The 24421-nt window shown below is 39.8% G+C and overlaps 1 protein-coding gene across 14 annotated transcripts in view; it reads right to left on the bottom strand.

Annotated features, from left to right (window-relative positions):
- PRR14L (proline rich 14 like) overlaps positions 1–24421 on the bottom strand; it is a 55739-nt gene that overhangs the window by 24415 nt on the left and 6903 nt on the right. For 9 of the 14 annotated variants that reach the window (XM_025474639.3, XM_049101852.1, XM_025474641.3 and 6 more), the window contains 2 exons: positions 22291–22816; positions 8342–8414 (listed from right to left, as the gene is read on the bottom strand). In XM_025474639.3, coding sequence (XP_025330424.1) covers positions 8342–8414; positions 22291–22764 — 547 coding nt within the window. In that variant the 5' untranslated portion in view covers positions 22765–22816. Of the gene's footprint in view, positions 1–662; positions 6311–8341; positions 8415–22290; positions 22817–24421 lie in introns of those variants that run through there. The other 5 variants (XM_035706216.2, XM_025474643.3, XM_025474642.3 and 2 more) reach the window with 3 other exon arrangements.

Below are 24421 nucleotides of genomic sequence, written 5' to 3' on the forward strand. Positions count from 1 at the left end.
AGACCAGCCATAAGCTAATAATTATGAAGCTGAGTGACAGATATATGTAGGTTTAGTACATTTTCTACTTTTTAATAAATTTAAATTTTCTACTATGAAACATTAAAAAACAAAAAATATTTTTAAGCAGAATGTAAATGCAATTCATAAAGAAGTTTTACTGTACAGTGTCTCTTGAAATCCTAGGTAAAAGATGAAGTATAAAGAAGCTCCCTAAACTTGTTAATCTACAGAAAGTATTTTTATCCTTGCTCTTTTTGGAAAACACCAAGCTATATATATGCACATGTGTATATGTATATTTGGATGCCTACACACGTAACAAAATACCTGCACTAAACAGATAAAGCTAAATGTAAACCAACCTAAAGATCTAATTCTCACTAGAATATAAATTCCATGAGGGTAAGGATCATGATTGTCTTGATCTTTCTCCTTCCCTACTGCCCAGCATAAAACCCAGTATAAAATAGCACTCAACCAATGCTATCAATAGTGTTTTCTTAGAGCTTCTCTACCCATGTCTCAACTGGTACTAAGAGCAGCAATTCTGAGAGAAAAGAATGGCAACGCTGAAGGCAGGTGGGCTCTGTGATAGCACTTACCTCTCTGAGTAAGTTTCAGTTTCCGCCTTTGAAAAAGAGGGTATGAAGTACACTTACCTCAGTGCTACTTTGAGGATTAAATTAAATAATATATGTAAGACACCACCTGGTACAGTGCCTGCCATTTAAAGAAAAAGTGCTTTTCCTTTGCTCTGCTTTCTTTCTTATCTTACTGGACCTGAGAACAGTTAAAATGATAAACTTAATAACTATGCTAGGATAGGACACAGTGTTTAAAAATATCTAGAGTCAACAAATACTAGATGGATCAATGTGTACTGGATTCCACAAGCTTGCACAGATTTCAATTATTGACATAAGGCAGCCTTGAAATCCTAATGCCCCACAAAAAGCACATATCTTTTTGAAATTAGCTTACTAATTCATAGCAGACACATCATAGCAGACAATTCTATCTCATTCACAAATTTCTAAGCGCATTTAACCCAAATGGTTTAGTGAATCTTTTCACTGTACGCTATGGCATTCATTAAGCCATTCCTGTAAATTCTGGCCCTTTCCATTCTATTGCAGCACCATCCTAGTTGAATCCTTCATTTTATCTGCTCGGAAAACTTCAAAATTCTTCACCCATCCCCAAACTGTTGACTGTGCAAGTTATTCTACCCCAGAGTCTTTACCTGCTGGAAGAACACCGGTTTCTCAACTTAGCTGAGAATCTTAGGGAGGAAGCAGGGGAACAGTCATTTATCTCCTAGGTGGTGCAATGCCAAAGGCTGGGTGGGAAACAGGTTGTGTACACTGACTTTAAAATCTCAAAGAATTTTAAAGGAAAGTTTGAGGCAATTACATTTATTAGAAAGCATTCTAAAGGCTATGGAACACTGACCCAGGCCTCTTCTGTAATATGGGGACAAAGATGATACCCGCTTTGCAGAACTTATAAAGACGAGTTAATACATGTAGAGCTCTTAGAAGTGCCAGAGTCCACATTTGGTTGGGGTTAGCCACTCCCTTGGGTTCCTACTCCCTTGCACAAATATCTCTAGTAAAACCCCTGTGATAGTGTTTTCTCAGTTATTTGTTTAATATATCACCTCTGTGAGACTGGAGCACTGACCTTGGCACATAGCAGGTACATAAGAGATACTGTCTGAATGAAGAATGAGAAAGTTAGGGAAGTTGTTCAAAGTATTAGGTTTACTCCATCTAGCAACTCCACTTCTGGGTATATATCTAAAGGAAATGAAATCACTATTCTGAAAAGATATCTGCACTGTCATGTTCACTGTAGCATTATTTACAGAGGGTGAGACATGGAAACAACCCTAAGTATCCACTAATGAATGAATGGATAAAGAAAATGTGGTATATTAAAAAAAAAAAAAGTATTTAGGTATCCTAGAGGGTGGAACATATAACATACTCTGTGAAGTACAGGCCCATTTTCAGAAGTACAGGCATTTCATGACTTCAGCTGAAGGCCGTAGATTTGTTGTTTTATAATAACTGTTTAAAGAGTGCTTATATTTGCAGAAACTGACAAACTAATCCTAAAACTCAAATGAAGATGCAAGAGACATGTAACAGCCAAAATGATCTTGAAAAAGAACAAAGATGGTAGATTTACACTTTCTGATTTCAAAAACAAAGTTGCAGTAATATAGGCAGTGTGGCACTGGCAAAGGATAGATTTAATAAAGAGCAAGGGAATTAGAACTGAGAATCCATAAAGAAACTCTGACATTTATAGTTAGTCAACCGATTTTTGACAAAGGAACCAAGAAGAACAGCTTTTCAACTATTGGTACTGGGACAACTGGATATCCACATGTAAATAAATATATTTGGACTCTGTCTCACATCACACACACAAAATATTAAAAGCAGATCAGATAACTGAATGTAAGAGCTGAAACTATAAAACTCTTAGAAGAAAACACAAGAGTAAATCTTCATGATTTTGGTAATGATTTCTTAGCTAAGATATTGAAACACAGTGATAAAAAGAGTAAAAAGAAGACTGGTATGTTGCATTTCATCAAAACTAAAATCTTGGGGAGCCTTGAATGGCTCAGTTGGTTAAGTGTTTGACTCTTGATTTCGGCTCAGGTCATGATCTCAAGGTCTTGAGATGGAGCCCCATGTTGGGCATGAAGGCTGCTTAGGATTCTGTCTGCCACTCTCCCTCCGCTCCACCCCCCCTACAAGACAACCCTACAAGCTATTGTCACCTCCTTAGCTTCCCTGACCACTGAACATTTGGCTTTCCAAATTACAAATGAATTAACAATGAAAAAGGATTCAACTCCTTAACTGGAGCTCATATATTGCTGGTAGGAATCCCAAAGGGTACAACCACTCTAGAAAACTTATAAACACATTTTCCAAATGATCCAGCAGTGTCATGCCTAGGTATTTGCCCAGGTGAAATCATAATTCATGTTCACGTTAAAACTTGTACACAAGTGTTCAATGCAGCTTTATTCATAACTGCCAAAACTGGAAACTCCAATTTCCCTCAAATGGGAAATAAACAAGCTATGATACAACTAGACAACAGAATATTCTTCAGCAATAAGAAGCAATGAAGTACTGATACACACAGCTGTATGGATGAATCTTAAATTCTATGCTAAAGAAGCATAGACTCAAAGGCTTCTCCTCTATGATTACATTTATAGGACATTTTGGAAAAAGTAAACTATAGGGACAGAAAAAAGATTGGTGGCTGCTAATAGCTGAGGCTGTCAAGAGGGATGCACCATAAAAGAAGCCTGTAAGAAATCACTGGAGTGATGGAAATGTTCTGTATCTTGACTGTGGTGAAGTTACATACACAACTGTGTTTGCTGAAACTCACACGGCTGTACAGACACAAAAAAGCGTAAATTTTATTTTATTATTTTATTTTTTAAGAGATTTTATTTATTTATTCATGAGAGACACAGAGTGAGAGAGGCGGAGACACAGGCAGAGGGAGAAGCAGGCTCCATGCAGGGAGCCTGACATGGGATTTGATCCTGGATCTCCAGGATCATGCCCTGGGCTGAAGGCGGTGCTAAACCGCTGGGCCACCTGGGCTGCCCCAAAAGCGTGAATTTTAGTGTAGTTAAGTTATACCTTAATTTAAGAGAAGTAAAAAAAAAAAAATTCAGTTCCCAAAATGTCTACACTTCTTTCACATTGTCTATTAAATGGGTGTGGTACTGGCTGATAATTCAACTTTTCCCCCCTAAAATGTGAACTGTAGGAGGAAAATGACGTAAATAGGGAATATAAACAAGAAATATTCTTTCCAAGTTATATATATATTTAAAAATCAATAAACTGCAAGAGTCTAGATGCATACAAAGCATAAGGAGTTTATTAATGGGGTTCATTCCATCTACCCATAATGCTTAATTTATTCACATGACAGACATACAGGGTTTTAAAAGATCATTTCAACTTTAATTCTTTCAAATAATTCAAACTATATAGTTCCCAAACTTATATATTTTTTTCTCTCCTTGACGCTTTCACCTCTACATCAAAATGTATTCCTTCAAATGCTCTTCCGATTTCTTGTGACTCTCCTACTTCAGAGAATTCCCAAATGAGCCTTCATGGAGATTGCTACTGTGGGAATTAAGTCACAACCTTCCTAAACCAAGCCAGTTACAAGGAACTCTTGGGGAAAAAAAATACAATAGAAACAAACAAAAAAACTTTAATATAAAATATTAAACAGAATTATGGCGAAAAAGCAGCAGAAAGGGAGAGACAGCAGTCAGTGCCTGACAGGAGGACATACTCCCTTTGTGAAATGGCCCCTCAACCAACACCCAACACTGCTCCCCCATGCCCAATTCTCATGGATCTGCCCTCACCAATAGAGAAATAAGGAACAATCTGTGAAATAGCATCCCACCAATTAAAGATGACTTTAATTAACATATTAACACAAATGCCCTTTTATTTTTTTTATTTTTAAAGACTTATTTATTCATTCATTCATTCATTCATTCATTCATTCATTCATAAGAGACACAAGAGAGAGAGGCAGAGACATAGGCAGAGGGAGAAGCAGGCTCTTTGTAGGGAGCCCGATGTGAAACTCAATCTCGGATCCCAGGATCACACCCTGAGCAGAAGGCAGATGCCCAACCGCTAAGCCACCCAGGCATCCCCACAAATGTCCTTTTAAAGTGTTAAGCTTGGGGCACCTGAGCCTTTGGCTCAGGGCATGATCCCTGGGTCCCGGGATCGAGTCTTGCAACGGGCTCCCTTCAGGGAGTCTGCTTCTCTCTCTGCCTATGTCTCTGCCTCTCTCTGTGTCTCTCATGAATAAATAAACTATGTTTAAAAAAAAAAAAAGTGTTAAGCTTGTTCTAATTTCACCTAACTGAGCCACAGCAGAAAGGACTGTAAAGAACCTTAAAATTCTGCATACTAAAATAAATAAATAAATAAATAAAAATAAAAATATCTGCATACTATGCTAACTTGGAAGTACTATGACTAGGACATTTATTTAGAGAAGGCAAAACAATACATCAAAGGGAGAGTGTGGTAGCCTTAGGTTCACTTGCTGAACACCTCAGCGCAGGGGAGCCAAATTCATTCCTCGGGAAATTTATAAATTATCACACGGCACTGGACCTTCCAGGTGCCTCCATTTAGAAAAAGCAAAACTGAATATAAATAAAACTATATAAGCAATTTGTGCAGCATTCAACAGAGCAGATACTTAAAGGTAGGAAGGACTTACTAGTTTTTATCAGGAAGATCTACATCTAATATGTGCAGGGCCAGGATCTGGGGCAGAGTGAAAATTCTGCAGCTGGGGCCCCCAGAGAGAGTGTAAAACTGTTTCCAAGAAACATTACTTACTTCTCAATTCTGTAGTAAATGAAAAGGTTGCCAGATGCTTGACCTTAACCCTGGCAAAGCGAGCTGAGATGCTGGCCAGACTACAGTAGAGCATGTGTATCTGTTTAATTGAAATCCAGGGCAGCAGCTTGTATGTTCAATTCTTTCAAGAACCTGCCTGTATAGAACCTTCCTTTCTGCCTTGGTATGATTGGTTGGGCGGAGCCTGTTCCCTTGTGCTCAACAAAGAGACACATTGGAAGGATCTTTGGAGACTGAATGGAAGAACATATCACAGTTAGGCACTAGGTCACTGCTGCTAAAAACTCTAGTAGAGCTCCTGTTTTCAAGTTCCTCCGTCTCAAACTGAGAACCGTGCACACACAGCTTTGGGCAAGAAAAGTAATTCGTTTTCCCAATTTAAGTCATTAAAGAAAAATGGTGGGGATCCCTGGGTGGCTCAGCAGTTTAGCGTCTGCCTTTGGCCCAGGGCGTGATCCTGGAGTCCCGGGATTGAGTCCCAGGTCAGGCTCCCGGCATGGGCCTGCTTCTCCCTCCTCCTGTGTCTCTGCCTCTCTCTCTCTCTCTCTCTATGTCTATCATAAATAAATAAATCTTTAAAAAATAAATAAATAAAAAATAAAGAATGGTATTAGGATAGGAAGAAAAGTGCCACAAAGTAGTTTATCTGAAGATATTGAAAAATATCTTCTGAAAAGAAGAGCTCATCTTATCCATGTCCAATGCAGACCAGACTTTTAGGTAAACAGTAACAAAGTAAGTCTGAGAAGGCAGATTTCCTCATAGAAAATAACTGATTCTCCTGTTTTTGTTTGTGTTTTTTTTAAAAGATTCTTTTTTTTTTTTTAATTTTTATTTATTTATGATAGGCACACAGAGAGAGAGAGGAGAGAGAGGAGAGAGGCAGAGACACAGGCAGAGGGAGAAGCAGGCTCCACGCACTGGGAGCCTGACGTGGGATTCGATCCCAGGTCTCCAGGATCGCGCCCTGGGCCAAAGGCAGGCGCTAAACCGCTGCGCCACCCAGGGATCCCAAAAGATTCTTTTTTTTTTAAAGTAATCTCTACACTCAACATGGGGCTCAAACCTACAAACCCAAGATCAAGAATGCATGCTCTACCAACTGAGCCAGCCACGTACCTCCTTTTTTTCTCTATTAAATAATTTCTATGATCAACATGGGGCTCAAAAACTCATGACCCCAAGATCAAGAGTCACATGCTTTACCGACTGAGCCAGCCAGGCACCCCCTAATTCTCCTGTTTAACGGTCACTTCAGTTTTGTTTTTTCATTTTAAGATTTTATTTATTTATTCATGAGAGACAGAGAGAGAGAGAGGCAGAGACACAGGGAGAGAGAGAAGCAGGCTCCATGCAGGGAGCCCAATGTGGGACTTGATCCTGGGATCCTGCCCGGAGTCAAACGCAGATGCTCAACTGCTGAACCACCCAGGCCTCCCATCAGTTCAGTTGTTATATGAAATGTAGTTCAACAAATAGAACCAAACTTTATGCTAAGATGTGGGTGAAAATATACCAAAGACTCAATACAGCAATGCTGGAACCTTGCTGAGAAAATATTTTGGGGGGGGAAAGGGGCTAAAATGGTCCCAAGTAAGGTCCTAGGAACTGAGTGAGACATGTACAAAAGGACATTTCTCATCTTCAGAGTTTTAATCTATACTGGACAGTCAAGTCTTTGAGCCACAGAGGAAATATCTAGCAGCGGAAGCAGGGTGATAAACTGGGACAAGTGCCCTTTCTCTTAAGGACAATTTGTGCTTCCTTTTCTGTCTAGGCTGCCAAGAAGCAGAGAGTCAATTCTGATGTTTTATCACAGTAACAAAATGTTCATATAATTACACACACTTGCTCTATTTTCTCTGTTTTTTGTAGTTTTGATTACTCTATATTTTTAACCTTAATTACATAATATATACACATAATTCTCTCTAAAGTCACCTAAAATTATTTTCAGCCTGGGGAGAAAATCTTGGCTCAGCATTCTCTTTCTTTGGGTGTCAGTTTCCTCCTCAATCAATCAATCAATCAATCAATCAATCAAAAGGTGGTATCTCAGATGACTGTATCCATTTATTGTTCTGAGAAGCAAAACAAAGTAATGGAACTGAAACTGCTTCGACAATTCTTTTTTTTTTTTTTTTAAGATTTTATTTATTTATTCATGAGAGACACAGAGAGAAAGAGAGGCAGAGACACAGGCAGAGGGAGAAGCAGGCTCCATGCAGGGAGCTCGACATGGGACTCGATCCCAGGTCTCCAGGATCACACCTGAGGCTGCAGGCGGCACTAAGCTGCTGCGCCACGCCACCAGGGCGCCCTGCTTTGACAATTCTCAAGGTGACCTGTAGTGAATGCTGCTTTCTCCCTTCCCTGCCCAGGGGAACAAAAACAGGATGCACTTCACAGTGCTGCACTGGACTGGGTCAATTCCTCCCCTTCCATGTTAACCTTTCCAAACAGGCAGTTTAGTTTAATAAAATCAAATAAAAGATTTCACACTAATAGGGATTCATTATATAGAAGGGGGAAGCAAATTATTGTCAAAACTAAGGCACTCCTTGGGGTAGCTGGCTGGCTCAATTGGAAGATCACATGACTCTTGATCTCAGGGTCGTGAGTTCGAGCCCCATACTGGGGGTATAGTTTATTCAAAACCAAACCAAACAAAACCAAACAAAAAACCCCCAAGAGAACCTAAGTCACTGCTTGATAATATTAGGTGTCTTCAAGTATGTCAATGGGTAATAGCAAGATTTTCCATAGTTAAGTCCATCTTGCAAGGCAGGGACTTGCAATCCCAATGCAAAACAGAAACTGTGAACTAAAATAATGAGTGTAATAAGTGGAAAAGGAAAAGACTAGAGAAAAATAAATACCTTTGCTCCTCAGACAATCTTCAGGGAGGCCCGTGCATAAATGTTCTTTGCTTGACTGCATCAGGAGGTCTTCCTGCAGAAAGAAAATCCAGTGGTCAGAGGGGATTCAGATACCTGAGCTCATGCAATTACCATCTGAGAAACTTGTTTATGACTCTTGGAAATTTGCTAGCAGCCACAAAGATTGGCAACTGAAGGAAACCTCAAATTTAAAGAAATCAATAAAAACTGACACTTCTCTAGAATTTGAGCTTGAAAAGCCAAGTTTCCTGAGGTCTAGACAATAACAGAGGCTTAAAATGCTGACCTGCAGCTCTAAACAAAAACCTATTAAATACCTTCTGAATCAAGAAACACGTTGCAATGTAACCTTAATTTCACCTGAAAGGAAATATCACCCAAACTAGGGATGCCTGGGTGGCTCAGCGGTTGAGTGTCTGCCTTTAGCTCAAGGTGTGATCCCAGAGTTCCAGGATCGAGTCCCACATCAGGTCCCTGCATGGAGCCTGCTTCTCCCTCTGCCTGTGTCTTTGCCTCTGTGTGTGTGTGTCTCATGAATAAATAAATCCTTAAGAAAAAAAAAAGATAACCAGTTTTCTCCTACAGAAGGAATTCAGAAAAATGGGAGAGGTCAGTGGCAGAATGTGCATCTAATGGCAGCAAATGGCTTCAAGCCCCAGGAGGGAAGGGCTTACCAACTAGGAGACATTGACAGACCTAAGATCCCTGCTTATGCTAAAGCTCTCCTTCTGAGTCACCTCTTTTCCCCAGCCCTAAGATTTAAGGGTTTTTTTTCACATTGATTTAATTGTTAAGTGAAAGATACTGACATGGTATGTTTCTAAATCTACAGATAGTAATACCATTACCACAACTTTTGATAATTTTTACAGCACTTTGAACAAACAAACCCAAAGCAAGCAAAAGTCATTTGGACCCTAAGCAAAGTTCTGTAGTAGAAACAGAACCCAGGACAGGGAGGGAAGATAAAAACAATGGCAAGAACAGGTGGATACAGGCAGAAATAAAACATTATCTTTGGAACTCAGAGCATAGACTATCATATGTGAAGCAGAACTATTCTTTCATTTCCTTAGTGTGGAATACTTTTGCAAAGCATGAACTTAAAAATAAGTATCTTCCAGATAACTTATGGTAACACTACCATGTTTGACAAAGAAGTATGAGTTCTAGCATGATGTCAGACTGAACTTATTTGTAAAGAAGAGAAAGCTCTTACTTACCATAGAAGGAATGATGGGATTATAAAATCACCACTGGGCGACCATCACAGTAATAATTATTTCAACCAAGAATCATCAATGGATGTTAAAACTAGTGGCTAAAAGTTTGAATGAGAAACAAAAATATTTACATAGTCTCAAAATCTCTCTCCACAGATACTTAATAATTCCATAGGGGAAAACAGTAACTTCAGAGTGGAGAAACCTAGCTGACTCCATCTGAACTAAGCAACCAACTTCACTTCCCAGGAACGAAGCACCCTAAAGCCATGTGCCTCCTGAGAGAACGCACCAAGCAACAACATCATTTCTGTGGAATTCTTGCTGCCAAAATGCATAATCAGAATCTAATCATGAGGAAACATCAAAGAAGTCCAAATTGAGGGAAATTCTACAAAATAAATGGCCTGTATTCTTCAAAAGTGTCAAGGTCATGGCTGAGGAATTGTTACATATTATTGGAGATTAAAGAGACGTGCCAACTGAATGCCACAAGTGATCCTAAGATTTTTCCTAGACCAAAAAAACCATTTTCTTTTCTTTTGCTACAAAAGACATCAATACAACAATTGCCCAAATTTGAATATGGTCTGTAGATTAAATAAATAAAAATGCGTCGATCAGTGTATTTTTGATCTGCTTTATTTTGATCAATATACTGTGGTCATGTAATAGAATGTCTTTGCTAGGAAATACACATTGAAGTATTTAGGCATCATGTCTGCAACTATACTCTCAAATTATTTTATTATTTTATTTTTTTACTCTCAAATTATTAAAAAAAAAGCAAATGTGGCAAAATGTTAAACTGAGGAATCTGCATGAAGGGTATTATAGGAATTCTTTGTACTATTTGTGCAACTTTTCTGTAAGTCTCAAATTATTTCAAAATTAGAGGCTATGGCAACATCTTTATTTGTTGTTATTTGATCCTTTCTCCAAAATGATTCTTCTCTCGGTGTTCCAGTTCTCAGGGTGAACATCTGGGGTATGGCATTAGATGCTATTTAGAATTATTTTTTTCAGGTTAATACTTTATAAAAAAAGGCAGAGTTCTGGAGTAAAAGATTATGGAATGAGGAGTCAGACAGGGCTCTGTTTCAACTTCAGGACTCCTACCTACTAGCTATACGCACTAAGAACAAGCTTAGTGGCTGTAAGAATGGGGACCATAGTAACACCTAGTAAGATGCCCTGTCAGCACTGGTGTTCCATAAAATAGAAGCTCCCATCATCCATTAGACCTTAGACACTTGTTATCCCCTTCTGTGAAAAAGGCCAAATAGGACTATCACCGATAGATCCTAGTATGTTATCCGGAGTGACTAAGCTTTTCTGGGTCTAAAAGGACCTCTGCAAATTGAGAGCTGAGCTCCAGTCAGCAACATACAGCTTCCATATAGTTCCTTCAGAATAAACTGTGATGAGCTTGTGCAACTAAACATATTGGCTTCTACCCTTGGAAGGGTTGCTAGAATTTTAGTTTTGCTCTACCTGCTACTCCAAGGTTCTTAGCTGAACACTCAAAATACCCTGGTGGAGTGCCAAGCCAACTGCTTCAGTCACATCCCCTTCTCCTTGGTTAGTCATGATATGTAGTAGGGAAGGAGAGAAGCAGAAGCTAGAAATAAGTGATTTCCCTCTCCCTCTGCCTTGCTGACTTTTCTTAAAAGGTTCTGAGTTAAGAACTCTTAAATGGCTGAAGACCCTATAAAGTTTGAAGTCTCAGATATGATCAGAAATTGACTGGGTTAAAAAGGAAACAGTGTGAGGCTGAGGTCAGATATGAGAGACTCCTGCCCCCCTCAATTACCACCACCACAGTAGTGGGTAATCTCCATATCAGGTAGGAACTCTACCAAGTCTGGGCCTCAAATGTAGATGAGAGAACAGAACAGCCCACCTACAAGCAGTGGACATGTAGCATAAATGATCCTGTAACTCCCCCAACCCCCTCGATATCAGCTAATCATATAATAAACAGTTGCAGAAATTTATCAATTTCTTTTTCCTATAGTACTTTATCAGCTAAATATTCTAGCTTTCAGGATTTTTAGAGGTAGAGTCCTAAATATTTCTTCTTCCACCTAGATTCTGCAAAATCTGTTTTGAATGAATCAACTTCCAAGATGAAAGTTCACATGGATCCTTCTTTCACCCATCAAGTGAGATAACTGTTATAGTTTATAATACTCTATTAGGTGCAAAAAGGAAGAAATGACACACAGAACAGTACAAATTAATCTTTCAAATCAACAGCAAACAGATTCTCTGCCTTGCACATTCAACATATCCTCCTCCTGCCAAGTGCTTTGAATCAAAATCAACTTTTTTTTTTTTTTTTTCAAAATCAACTTTTGATACTTCAAAGTTGTGGCAGATTTTAGAAAGGTCTTGAAAAACTGTTCTTACTCTTCACCTAAAATCTTATTTCCCGGGCAGCCCCAGTGGTGCAGCGGTTTAGTGCCGCCTGCAGCCCAGGGCGTGATCCTGGAGACCCTGGATTGAGTCCCACATCAGGCTCTCTGCATGGTGCCTGCTTCTCCCTCTGCCTGTGTCTCTGCCTCCCTCCCTCTCTCTCTCTCTCTGTCTCTATGAATAAATAAAAAATCTTAAAAAAAAAATCTTACTCCCCATTAAAAGCTGTATGTCCTGGAAAAGATGCAATTCTCTGATTTGTTGCTTTGAATCTAGTTTAGAGTAGGAGAACACAAATATCTAAAGGAAGGAAATGAATATACATCAGGTTATTCAGCTTTTATAAGTAGGCTAGTTACAATCTCCTCAGGGCCTGATTTATCTCTGAGCTGTGAGCCCTGCTTATAACCAAACTCCACTGAGCTCCTCCAAATTTGAGCTTCCTGAGCTGGAGGCAGAGGCAGATAAGTAAGGAAGGGCAGTGACTGCCTCGTCTTCAGATGGGGCTGTCTATACACTGGAGTGTACAAAGATAGGCTAACAATATGGCACAAATGAGATACTTCCTACAACCTGGCTTGTAGAAATAGCCATTTATGTTCATAGTAAAGAATACTCTAGGGCAGCCTGAGTGGCTCAGTGGTTTAGTGCTGCCTTCGACCTAGGGTGTGATCCTGGAGACCCAGGATCAAGTCCCACATTGGGCTCCCTGAATGGAGCCTGCTTCTCTCTCTGCCTGTGTCTCTGCCTCCCTCCCCCCCACCCCCGCTCTCTCTCTCTCTCTGTCTCTCATTAATGAATAAATAAAATCTAAAAAAATAATACTTTGAAAATAAAAGAAACTTTCGTATCTCTAGATGGATCTTTGTTTCCTACCCTTGCATATTTAGAAAGGAACTGCTGTAGAACAGTAATTTTAAATCATCTTTACAGAGCTTAAAAAAGAATTTTCCTTCGTGTATTTCAATTCAGGGAAACAACTGGTAATTTTAAATAAGGCAGAGATCACCTTGGCTTGCAAAGGCATCTGATGATATTCCCCCACAATGATTATCTGAGAGCTGCTATAATAATTAGGAGAGTTCTTTTAAAAAAAAAAAAAAACTTTATTTATCCATGACAGACACAGAGAGATAAAGAGAGAGAGGCAGAGACACGAGCAGAGGGAGAAGCAGGCCCCATGCAGGGAGCCCGACATGGGATTTGATCCCAGGACTCCAGGATCACGCCCTGGGCTGAAGGCGGCGCTAAACCACTTAGCCACCCAGGCTGCCCAATTAGGAGAGTTCTATGTCTCAGTAACATGCCACTAGTGCTTTGGGCAATTGTCTGTCACTTTTAACAACAGGAGATGTCAGGGCAAACCATCACTGTGGGGATGACAGTACCCTGGCAGAACTGGAGAACAGGTTATGGCCACCAGTTTAACTACTAATAGCATGAAGTTCAGATTTTTTCCACCTTTAAATATTCCAAAGTGAATTCCTTCCACCACGATATCCCTTTAAGCAAATAGCAAGCTCCTATACACTACCGCAAATTTCATCTAAGACCACAGATTCTTAGGATAAGAAGTAAATAAGCTTAATGGGCATTTACTTCAATAGCCTTTAAGTGAAGTCACACAAATTGCACAAGAATGGGTCTGATTAGGACGTCTGGGTGGCTCAGTGGTTGAGCGTCTGCTTTTGGCTCAGGTCATGATCCCAGGATCTGGGATCAAGTCCCACACTGGGTTCCTTGTAGGGAGCCTGCTTCTCCCTCTGCCTATGTCTCTGCCTCTCTCTGTCTCTCATGAATAAATAAAATCTTAAAAAATATATATAATTGGGTCTGATGAACATGCCATTAAAAAACCAGTTTCTCCAACAGCATAATATGGTTCAAGTGATCAACAGCCATTGTGTGTCTTTACATAATGTCTTCTGTCCAGATAGCTTCAAGTATCGGTCAAAAATGTATACTGACTTTTCATGTACACAGCTAACAGATAATAGACAATCAGAACTTTTCTGTGTCTGTTTTGAGTACAAATAAAGTTTCAAATCCTGGAACCAAAGCTTTTATAACACATTCAACCTAGGCACATCAACTGCTGAGAGAAAAAGAAAAAGTAAAATAATAAACATCCTACAACTTATACCTAAGCACCAAGAAAAACAAACAGAAAATGAAGCATATGGAGGGGACAAAAACCCCACACTGTATAGTTTTCAATGTTAAATCATCTACATGGAATATCACATATCCATCTCTATCTTTTTTTAAAAGATTTTTAAAAAAATTATTAGAATGCACACAAGTGGGGGGAGGAGCAGAGGGAGAAGCAGACTCCTCGCGGAGCCAGGAGTCGAACTTGGGGCTTGATCCCAGGACTCTGAAACCATGACCTGAGCTGAAGGCAAACGCCTAATCAACTGAGCCACCCAGGCACCCTGTACCCATGTCTTATTCTTAAATAACATCAATCTGGTCCACAACCCGGCCTGTAACATCTGCATGCACCAGAGTTGTCGACCTTTGTCCCACAAGTGAGTTCAGAACTGAATTCTTTCTTTCACCATTCAGTCTGGCTCTTGCAGCTGTCCCCGCCACTGTGCCTGTTCTGATACCTTTCCCCTCCTTCCTTTTTCGCCTTTCTTCTCTCCTCCTCAATAACAGAGTGGTTCCCGATCAAAGCTCCAAATTATTAGTTATAAGCTTTTATGCCTTTTTGACATAATCATAAGGCAGGAAAGAATTATTTTTGCTGGCTTTCTTTTTAATGATTGAAGTATTTCATGATTAGAAGATTTAAAATTTTTTTAAGTGGATCCTTAAAAAAATGTCACAAAAGGACAAAGAATATAAAATTCCACTATGATGAAAGTCCCTAGTATAGACGGACTCTTAGACAGAAAGGAGAATTTTACCACCATAAAACAAGCAAAAAAAGTTAGCACCAACATTAAAAAGTTGCTTCATAACACATATTTTGTTGTTTTTTCTTTTGACAACAACAACAAAAATCTATAATTACTTTAAGTGAGATAAAGTGAATGAAATGAATATTTAACAAAATCTGTTTAAGTTTCATCAGAAACCATGATATAGGAAAGTACAAACTTCTAAAAATTGGCACAGTCCTTATCCTTGAACTGGGAAATTCACCAAGTAGATCGGACTCTGTTAAATTCATTCGTTTCATATGATGCACGCCCTGAAAGCCTGGGTCTTTCACAATTACAGCAAGTTCTTATTGCTGGAGTCAGGTTCTACTGAAGTCACTACCTTTCCTGTCATGATGGATTCTGGTCCAGAGAGAACACAGAGGAGTGGGTAAAGTAGAAATCTTTAGGTACTCTCCTGCAAACCAGAGCCAGTGCCCAACTATGGGTCTCTTTGCTGGTTTGAGATGCAGAACAGCTGGAGGAAAAGAACTTTATGGAAAGCTGCTCAAGGCTATTAGAAATAAATCACAGAACCCTGGGATGGGAAAAGAACAGCACTCAGGTTGCTTGTCCAAACCAGAAACCCCTCTGCTATATTCCTGACATTCAGTCATTCAGTCTCTTCATAAACATCACTTCCCTACACAACCTATTTCTAGACTGGTGGAGATGTTAAAAAGTACCTTTTCTACTGACTTAAATTCTGTGTCCCTCAAGCAAAAAGGGTTTTTGGTTTTTGTTTTATCATTTTTACTATTATATAAAAAGTTTATATTATAAAGTTTTAAATGTTTTTAAACAATTTAGAGGTAATTTCTCTCAGATGTATAAAAAAGTCTGCAAATATTGTTCAAAAAATTTCCTGTAGTCTTCATCCAGCTTTCCTTTTTTTTTTTTTTTTTAAGATTTTTATTTATTCATTCATGAGAGACACAGAGAGAGGCAGAGACACAGGCAGAGGGAGAAGCAGGTTCCATGCAGGGAGCCTGATGTGGGACTCAATCCCGGGACTCCAGGATCATGACCTGGGCTGAAGGGAGCACTAAACTGCTGAGCCACCAGGGCTGCCCCATCCGCTTTCCTTAATGTTATCATCTTATACATAACCACAATAGAGTTATTAAGGTCAATAAACTATTGATACAATTCTAACTACAGAATTTACTCAAATCTTATTAAAGGCTTCCTTAAGTTCTTTTTCAGGACCTGTATCCAATGATGCATTTAGTAATCATGTTTCAAGTTCCCCCTTAAACTGAGATAGTTCCTCGAGGAGATATTCATCTTTTGTGACTTTGACACTTAAAAAGAAAGTCCCTTGATCTGGGTTTGATGTTTCATCATTAGATTCTGGTTATATTTGGGGGGCAGGAATCTCACAGAAATGATGCTGGTTCTTGGTCATTCCTCTTAAGAGGTACATGGTTTTGGGGTGTCTCACTCCTACGGAGGTGAACTTCCATCACTTGGTTCAGGTGGGGTCTGTCAGGTTTCTCTATGGTGGAGTGATTCTCTTTTGTATACCTTGTAATGATTCTGTTACTTTGTAATTATTTAATATTTTATATGAGACATATTTAGAGACAATGTAAATACTTGTTTTTCATTTAAACTTTTAGTCACGAGTTTTAACATCCATTGAGGATTCTTTTTTTTTTTTTTTTTTTTTAATTTTTTATTTATTTATGATAGTCACACACAGAGAGAGAGAGAGAGAGGCAGAGACATAGGCAGAGGGAGAAGCAGGCTCCATGCACCGGGAGCCCGACGTGGGATTCGATCCCGGGTCTCCAGGATCGCGCCCTGGGCCAAAGGCAGGCGCCAAACCGCTGCGCCACCCAGGGATCCCTCCATTGAGGATTCTTGATTGAGATGACTATTACTGTAATGGTTGCCAAATGGGAGATTTATTTCCATAATTCCATTTATGAATCAGAATTCTTTAAGAGCTTTCTTTTTTCAAGTTATTTATTCAATTATTTTATATCTGCATGGGCTCACGATACTTGCCTTATTTTATGGGTTGTAATTCATTATTATCTTATTTAAGCTCAAATTGGCCCAGTGTTAACCACTGGGAGCCCCTTCACATTGGCTCCTGTGTCCTTTTGATATGTCTCCATAATTTTCTGAGTGATTAACCACAAATTGTTCCAGGCTCATCTTGTATTTTTCCCTGTGCTAGACTCCAAAACATTTCCCCAAAAAGTCTTGGTTCCTTACATTGGAATATGTTATTTAGAAACCAAGAACTGGGTGCAAGGTGTACTCACTGCTATAAGATGTCACTGCCTTTATACTCCACCTCACATTCCCATACATATATAGTATTTCTGTACCTATCTACATATATTAAAAACCAGAAGTTCATACTGCTATCTCCAATTCTATTTCCTCACCACTAGGACCAGTTCATTCTAGCCTCACCCCCGCCCTCACCTGTAATTTCTGCTAGTGAGAAACCTAGCTTGCTCTCATTATCCACCATATTTACCTATTTGCTCACTCCTAGAACACGCATACAGTAGTTTAGGAGTTGCTAAGCCACATCCCTGTGAAAAACAAATTTACTAAAATTTGGAGCACACGGGTGGCTCAGTTGATTAGGCGTCTAACTCTTGATTTTGGCTTAGGTCATGATCTCAGGATCAGGAGAGAGAGCCTCACGTCAGGCTCTGTGCTGCGTATGGAGCCTAGTTAAGATTCTCTTTCCCTCTTGCTCTGTCCCTCCCCCCCTTTCGCCCTGCATATGTGCTCACGCTCTTTCTCTCTCTCTCTCTCTCAAAAAAAAAAAAAAATGTTTTGGGTTTATTGGATTTAGACTTAAAAGTCGAAATACTGTTTCCCAAAGCTATTTGGGTCACTTTTCTTCTTCATCCCCCCCTCCCTTAGTATGGTTTCATTATTCATTTGTTAAGAGTCATCCGTTGGAGTTTTTATTCAATTTTGGGTTCCCTCACAACCTGGTTGTCTAATTAGTTATTTTTTCAAGTAAAGCCTCAGAACTATACTCAGATGTATAGTTGTACCAAACATGTACTCAGAATAAGATGTACTCAGAGAAGTATACTTCCTCCTGTTCCTTCTATCCCATTCCCATGCTCTCTACCCTGCTCCCACTGGCTTCAAACCCATTCATTTCTGGTTTATCCTTCCTGTGTGTATGTATATGTGTGTGTTTTATACAAACGAGGAGATACTTGTATACTCATCTCCCCTACTTTCTTGAATGGGAGGATACAGTAGATGTTTACTTGCCCTTTGCTCTTTTCATTAACCAGTATATCCTAGTTTGAAGAAAAAAAGTTAACATAGTAAGCCTGTTATCCTTAGAAAGGCCTGCTTGCAAGGGGGGCCTGGGCTCATCTGGGAACTTAGATTTTGGGAGAGTTTCCAACATTTTCTAAGGATAAGAGTGGCTTGGTGCACCCATATGACAATGGTGTTTGTGTTGAACACCTGCTTTCCTTCTGGAAGTCTGGAATTTTGTTATGTGCCAGGCAGAGGATGCTCATATGACCAGCCCCTAGTAAAACCCCTGGGCTCTAACAAGCTTTCATGGTAGACATTTCATATGTGTTGTCATTGTTTGTTCTTGGAAAAGACTGTGTGTGTGTGGGGGGGAGGACTACCCTGGGAGAGGACTCTTGGAAGCTATAGCACCTGATATTTTCTGAACTTTGCACCATGCTTCTCCTTTGCTGATTGCTTTATACCCATTTGTTACAATTAATCTTAGCTACAAGTATGACCATGTGCTGAGTGAGTCCTATGAGTTCCAGTGAATCCCCAAACCTGGAGGTGGTCCTGAGGAGCCATGACACACCTGGAAATCACCCCATATCAGTACATGGAGATCCTCAATTCTTTATTACAGGAGCATAGTGCCCCATGTATGGATGCTCCATATACACACTACAGTTTATTCAGCCTCTTCTCTATATGTGGACATTTACATTGATTCTAACATTTTGCAATGCTACAAACAGTAACTTTGGGTATATGTATTTCTATAATTTGGAGGTGTATATTTGGGGTAGATTCCTAGAAATGAGAGTGCTGGGTCAACAGGTGAGAGCATATGCATTCTGGTTAGGTGTAGCCAAATTCCTCTTCTGAAAGGTTCTATCAGTATGCATTCCCACCAACAACATGTGAGAACACCTTTTTCCTCACAGCCTTGCCAATAAGATATGTTGCCATAATTTTTCATTTTCTCCAATCTGTTAAGTAAAAAGTGGTATTTTGATTGTTTAAAACTACATATCTCTAATTATAAGTGAGATTGACTACCTCTTCATGTGTTTAAGAATACACACATCAACATACACACACACACACACACACACACACACAAACATGAATCATCTATTCAAGTCTTTCCTTCATTTTTCTATTGGGTTTTCTTTTCTTTCTCTTTCTTTCTTTCTTTCTTCCTTCCTTCCTTCCTTCCTTCCTTCCTTCCTTCCTTCCTTCCTTCCTTCCTTCCTTCCTTCTTTCTTTCTTTCTTTCTTTCTTTCTTTCTTTTCCTATTGGGTTTTCCATTCCTCAATCAAAGAGTTCTTTATATATCAGTGGGGAGCTGGTCTGCCTTGGTCAGTAGAGCATTCAACTCTTGATCTCAGAGTTGTAAGTTTGAACCCCATGTTGGGTATAAAAAATACTTAAAAATAAAATCTTAAAAAAAAAAAGAGAGGGAGAGCTCTTTATGGGGTGGCTGGGTGGCTCAGTTGGTTAAGTGTCTGTCTTTGGCTCAGGTCATAAAGCCAGGGTCCTAGGATTGAGCCCTGCTCAGCAGGGAGCCTGCTTCTTCCTCTCCTTCTGCCCCTCCCTCTGCTCACACGTTCATTGCTCTCTTGCGCATGCTCTCTAATAAATAAACAAAATCTTTAAAAAAGGGAGTTCTTTACATATTAGAGAGGGAAGTCCTTTATCTGTGATATATATTGCAAAATATTCTCCTAATTCATCAACTGTTTTTGTCTGTTTGTTCTGCCAATCTAGCAAGAATTCTTATCTTGATATCCAAAGATGCCTAGGCTCTAAAAACCTTCTAAAATAGTGGTATCCTTTTCTGAGAGATCAGAAAAGCATTCATTCAGATTTTCAAAGGGTCCTGTGACCTGAGAATGACTGAGCTACATACACTATATCTTCTACAGAGCCTAACTGTGCCAAACAGAACCACTTCTGCTTGACAGCTCTCCAAATTATTGAAGGCTTCTCTTACTTGATTCTTCTTTTATAGGACACACCCTAGCAACTGGCCTCCAATGCTTATTTTCAGTTTTCTGTCATTAGTGCTAATTCTTTTTTTTTTTTTTTTTTTTTTTTTATTTATGATAGTCACAGAGAGAGAGAGAGAAAGGCAGAGACACAGGGAGAAGCAGGCTCCATGCACCGGGAGCCTGATGTGGGACTCGATCCCGGGTCTACAGGATCGCGCCCTGGGCCAAAGGCAGGCGCTAAACCACTGCGCCACCCAGGGACCCCCTTTTTTTTTTTTTTTTATGTGCTAATTCTTTATCATGAATGCATTTCTGGCTTTCTATACTCTGCCTACACATGATACGTGACACCAGGCTCAGCATGGGGAGGAGAGGACATGATCACTTTGGCCAGTGACCCCAACACTGACACATTCCTTGCTTCCCCTCTGCCCTCTCCACCTCCAGGGGCATCCTAAGCTAATCTGAGTGCTGGGGGGAGGAGAGAGGACTGTGAGTGTGATATTCTAGGTACACAACAGAGTATGTACTGTCTATGCCTGCTTTCATGCTACAAGGGCAGAGCTGAGTAGTTCTGACAGAGACCCTATGGCCACAGTAAAAAGTAATACTGGTCCAGGGACAGATCCTATATTTATTTTTATTTTTATTAATTTTTATTTATTTATTTATGATAGTCAGAGAGAGAGAGAGGCAAAGACACAGGCAGAGGGAGAAGCAGGCTCCATGTACCGGGAGCCCGACGTGGGATTCGATCCCGGGTCTCCAGGATCGCGCCCTGGGCCAAAGGCAGGCACCAAACCGCTGTGCCACCCAGGGATCCCGAGCCCACCATTTCAAGAAGAAACTTCTATCTAGATCTTGAATCTATTACTTCACTTATATTTTTAAGGGCAGATCATCATAGCATAAAATCTGTTATGTTACTTAATTACTTCTATCTAAAGATTAATCTATTCTTAACTATGGTCAACATATGAAGCCTACTAACAACAATCAATTGCCCTGTAACCTATGTAAACAAATGACATATTTACAAGGTGGGAAATAGAGCTTAGTCCGGAAAGCCCAGATAATATTAATTTATTTGTGGGTCTAGAGTGGGGGGTTGGCAAACTATAGACCACGGGTCAGTACCTTATAAAAAAGGTTTACTGAAATAGAGCCATTTATGTACTATCTATGCCTGCTTTCATGCTACAAGGGCAGAGCTGAGTAGTTCTGACAGAGACCCTATGGCCTACAAAGTCTAAAATATTTACAATATGGCCCTGTACAGAAAAAAAAGTTTGCTGAACCCTGGTCTAAGGCATCATCCGTAGGAGAAAGTAAGTTTTCTAGTGTACTTAGCAGGTATATTCCTTTAGGAATCTGGGTTCCTCGGGCTACCACAGCTCACTAATCATTAGTCCTACTTATGTAAACCGTATTAATTTCACACTTACAGAGACTGATTTCCCACATAGGCTTGCCTACAGGGAGAACACATACTGACCAGCCAGTGTGACCATTCCTACCAAGTAATGATTCCACTTTTCACTATGAATTAAAGAAATGGCTTTCTGACTTATACTTTAGTCTCTCATGAGGTAGATTATTAGCATGGGTCAGTCTTTTGGAGACAATAACCTCTAATATGCTTGAAAATAAAAGTCGTTTCTAGACCTACAAAATTAAGGACCAGCTCCTAAAATATGGAGGATCCTAAAATATGGAGATCCCTCTAGGGACCTATGAAGCCCTACCTGGGTTAGCAAAGTCCCTCAGAGATTTCTCTGTGATATGTCCCTCCATCCTATTCATGATGCTACCAAAACTTAAGGAATGAGTACCCATCATTTCTTAAAATCAGATGCAGAAATATCACATAGAAACTCAACATTCCACATACAGTAGCTGCTTCAGAGAAGTGACACTTTTTCATTAGATAAGCACTTTCTCTCAAGTGTCTCATGTGACACAAATGTTTTAAAACATCGTCAAAAGAAAATTAACATCAAAATCAACATTTTGGAAATGTTTCAAGAAAAAATCATAAGCTACCTGTCAGCATCTGTACTTTATCAAGTGAAGTGTTACTCTGGAAAGCTGTCATTCACACTCATCTGAATTGAGATCTCATGTCTTACCTGACTTAGGCTGATCTTTTCTTCAGCAGCTGTGGAATGTTGATGTGGGTCTTCCTTTGCTCCCTCACAGGGGTCTCTTACAATTTCCGCCTGGTCCCCTTGATCTCTGAAGACCTTTAGCTCCACGCTCTTGGTTTTCTCTTTCCTATCCAAGATCCCAGAAGCCACAGAACCTCCTGCTGTGGAGTCCACCAGCCCACACCGCCCAGGCTCACCCCCATGATCCAAGGTGCCAGAAGTTTCTTCACAACAACTTTCCGCACGAGTCCTCTGCAGCTCCAAGGGCACTGCCCTACTCTGACTTATAAGAGAGCTTGAGGCTCCAGGTTTTACATCTGGAATCACACTTGGCTCAGGGTCAGCATGAAGCTCTTTGGAGACACTCACAGGGAGTTCAGAGTATAATTCCTGTACCACGGCAGACATGGAGGAATCAAGTGGAACTGGCTGAGTCTCTACTCCGGATGACAGCATTAGGGCAGATGGAAGATTATGGAGTCAAGTCTTTTACATCAAACGGTTCACCCTGACACAAATCAAAGGAAGGGATAAAAGTTTAAAATCTTACAGGGTAGAAGAAAGCTGCTTCAGCTAAAACTGGCTAAAATAAGGTGAAAAAATTCCACCTCAAATGCTGGCAACATCTGGCACCAAACATCCTCCTTAAAGACTGTGAGTAGAAAAATAAATATCTTAAACCTTTAATAGACATTTGTCTAATCTCAACTCAAATACTGCCTTATAAACAATTCCAATTTAAACCTGGAGGGCCAGCAAATGTAGATGAGAATAAGACAAGTCTAAGCACCCAAGGATAGAATTGATGTAAATTAGAAGATAAAGATGATTGTCTACTTGTTTTCAGGGCATGAACCTTGCCTATTCTGTTCATTGCTATTTCTCTACTGCCTGGGAGAGGTGCTTGTCATACAGAAGGTATTCAGTAAATACTTGCTGAATGAACATATACTGAGGGATTCTGAGGAATCTGATATACTGACTTTTCCTCAAGAAGAATTCTCTATGAAAGAAAGTATAGAGACAACAGAATTCCATTCCTTTACTGCTTACCAAACACTTGAGCTGTATCTATCCAGACTGGCACAAGACACTACTAAACCAGATCTTTAGCAGAATCCTCTCTGACTGATTCAGCATCTTGAGATTTTCCAAGCGCCTTCACAGATACAACATATTTGAATTTCACAACCCCGTGAACAAAGCAGAGCCACTATCACCATCCCACTACAGATCCTAACATAGGATCTGAAGAGGTAAAAGTGACCTGCCTAAAACATTACAGGGTTCTCCGAGGAGGGGGCAGGGGAAACCCAAGGGACTTTAACAGTGTTGGAAATGTTTCAATTCTTGCACCGGAGAGTGGAAACGGGTTATTTGCTAAAATACGTATGCTTGTGTAGTTCATAAAAAGACATTATTAAAGTTAACACACACATGCAAGCACACAGGAGCATGCATGCACACGCACACACAGACACACATACAGCTAGGAAATAGTACATTTGGAACCAGGGTTTCATGATTGGTAATTTTTCCATTTTAGTCTACCAAGTGTGTGTAGTTTCCACAACAAAATCCACTTTGACTTAGCCAAGGTGGAAACTAGTTAACCAAATAAGATACTATATGCTTTCATTCTTGATACCTTCCCTAATCCTAACAAAAGGAGAGAAAACGTAAGCAATTTCTGGCAACTGAGTTCATAGCAAGGATTTATCTGAGGTATTGATGGCAAATCCCTTTGGCCAAAACATACACAGGAAAGGATATTTCAAAGAGACAGCAGATTTCTACTCCCTACCACTTACTAACATCCATCTTTACCAAAATAAACCTATTACATACAAGCAAAATCCATTGCTGGCTACCAAACTGTTTTGAGTTGTCTTACCTTCTCTCCACTGATCACATTCAGATTTCTGAGCAAGAGGGACTCTCCAATATACCATGTAAATTTTTACAATTCAGTTCCCCTGGACCCTGTTTCTATTCCTGCCCTGAATTTCTGGGGGAGTCTACACATGTCACTTAAACAAGACACTTGGCTCTGCCTCTAGGTTAAGAAGTAACTGCTCCTTGAATATTCCTGGGTTTAAAGACTGAAAGATTG

This window comes from Canis lupus, chromosome 26 (assembly GCF_003254725.2).
Source record: "Canis lupus dingo isolate Sandy chromosome 26, ASM325472v2, whole genome shotgun sequence".
NCBI classification, from domain to species: Eukaryota; Metazoa; Chordata; class Mammalia; order Carnivora; family Canidae; genus Canis; species Canis lupus.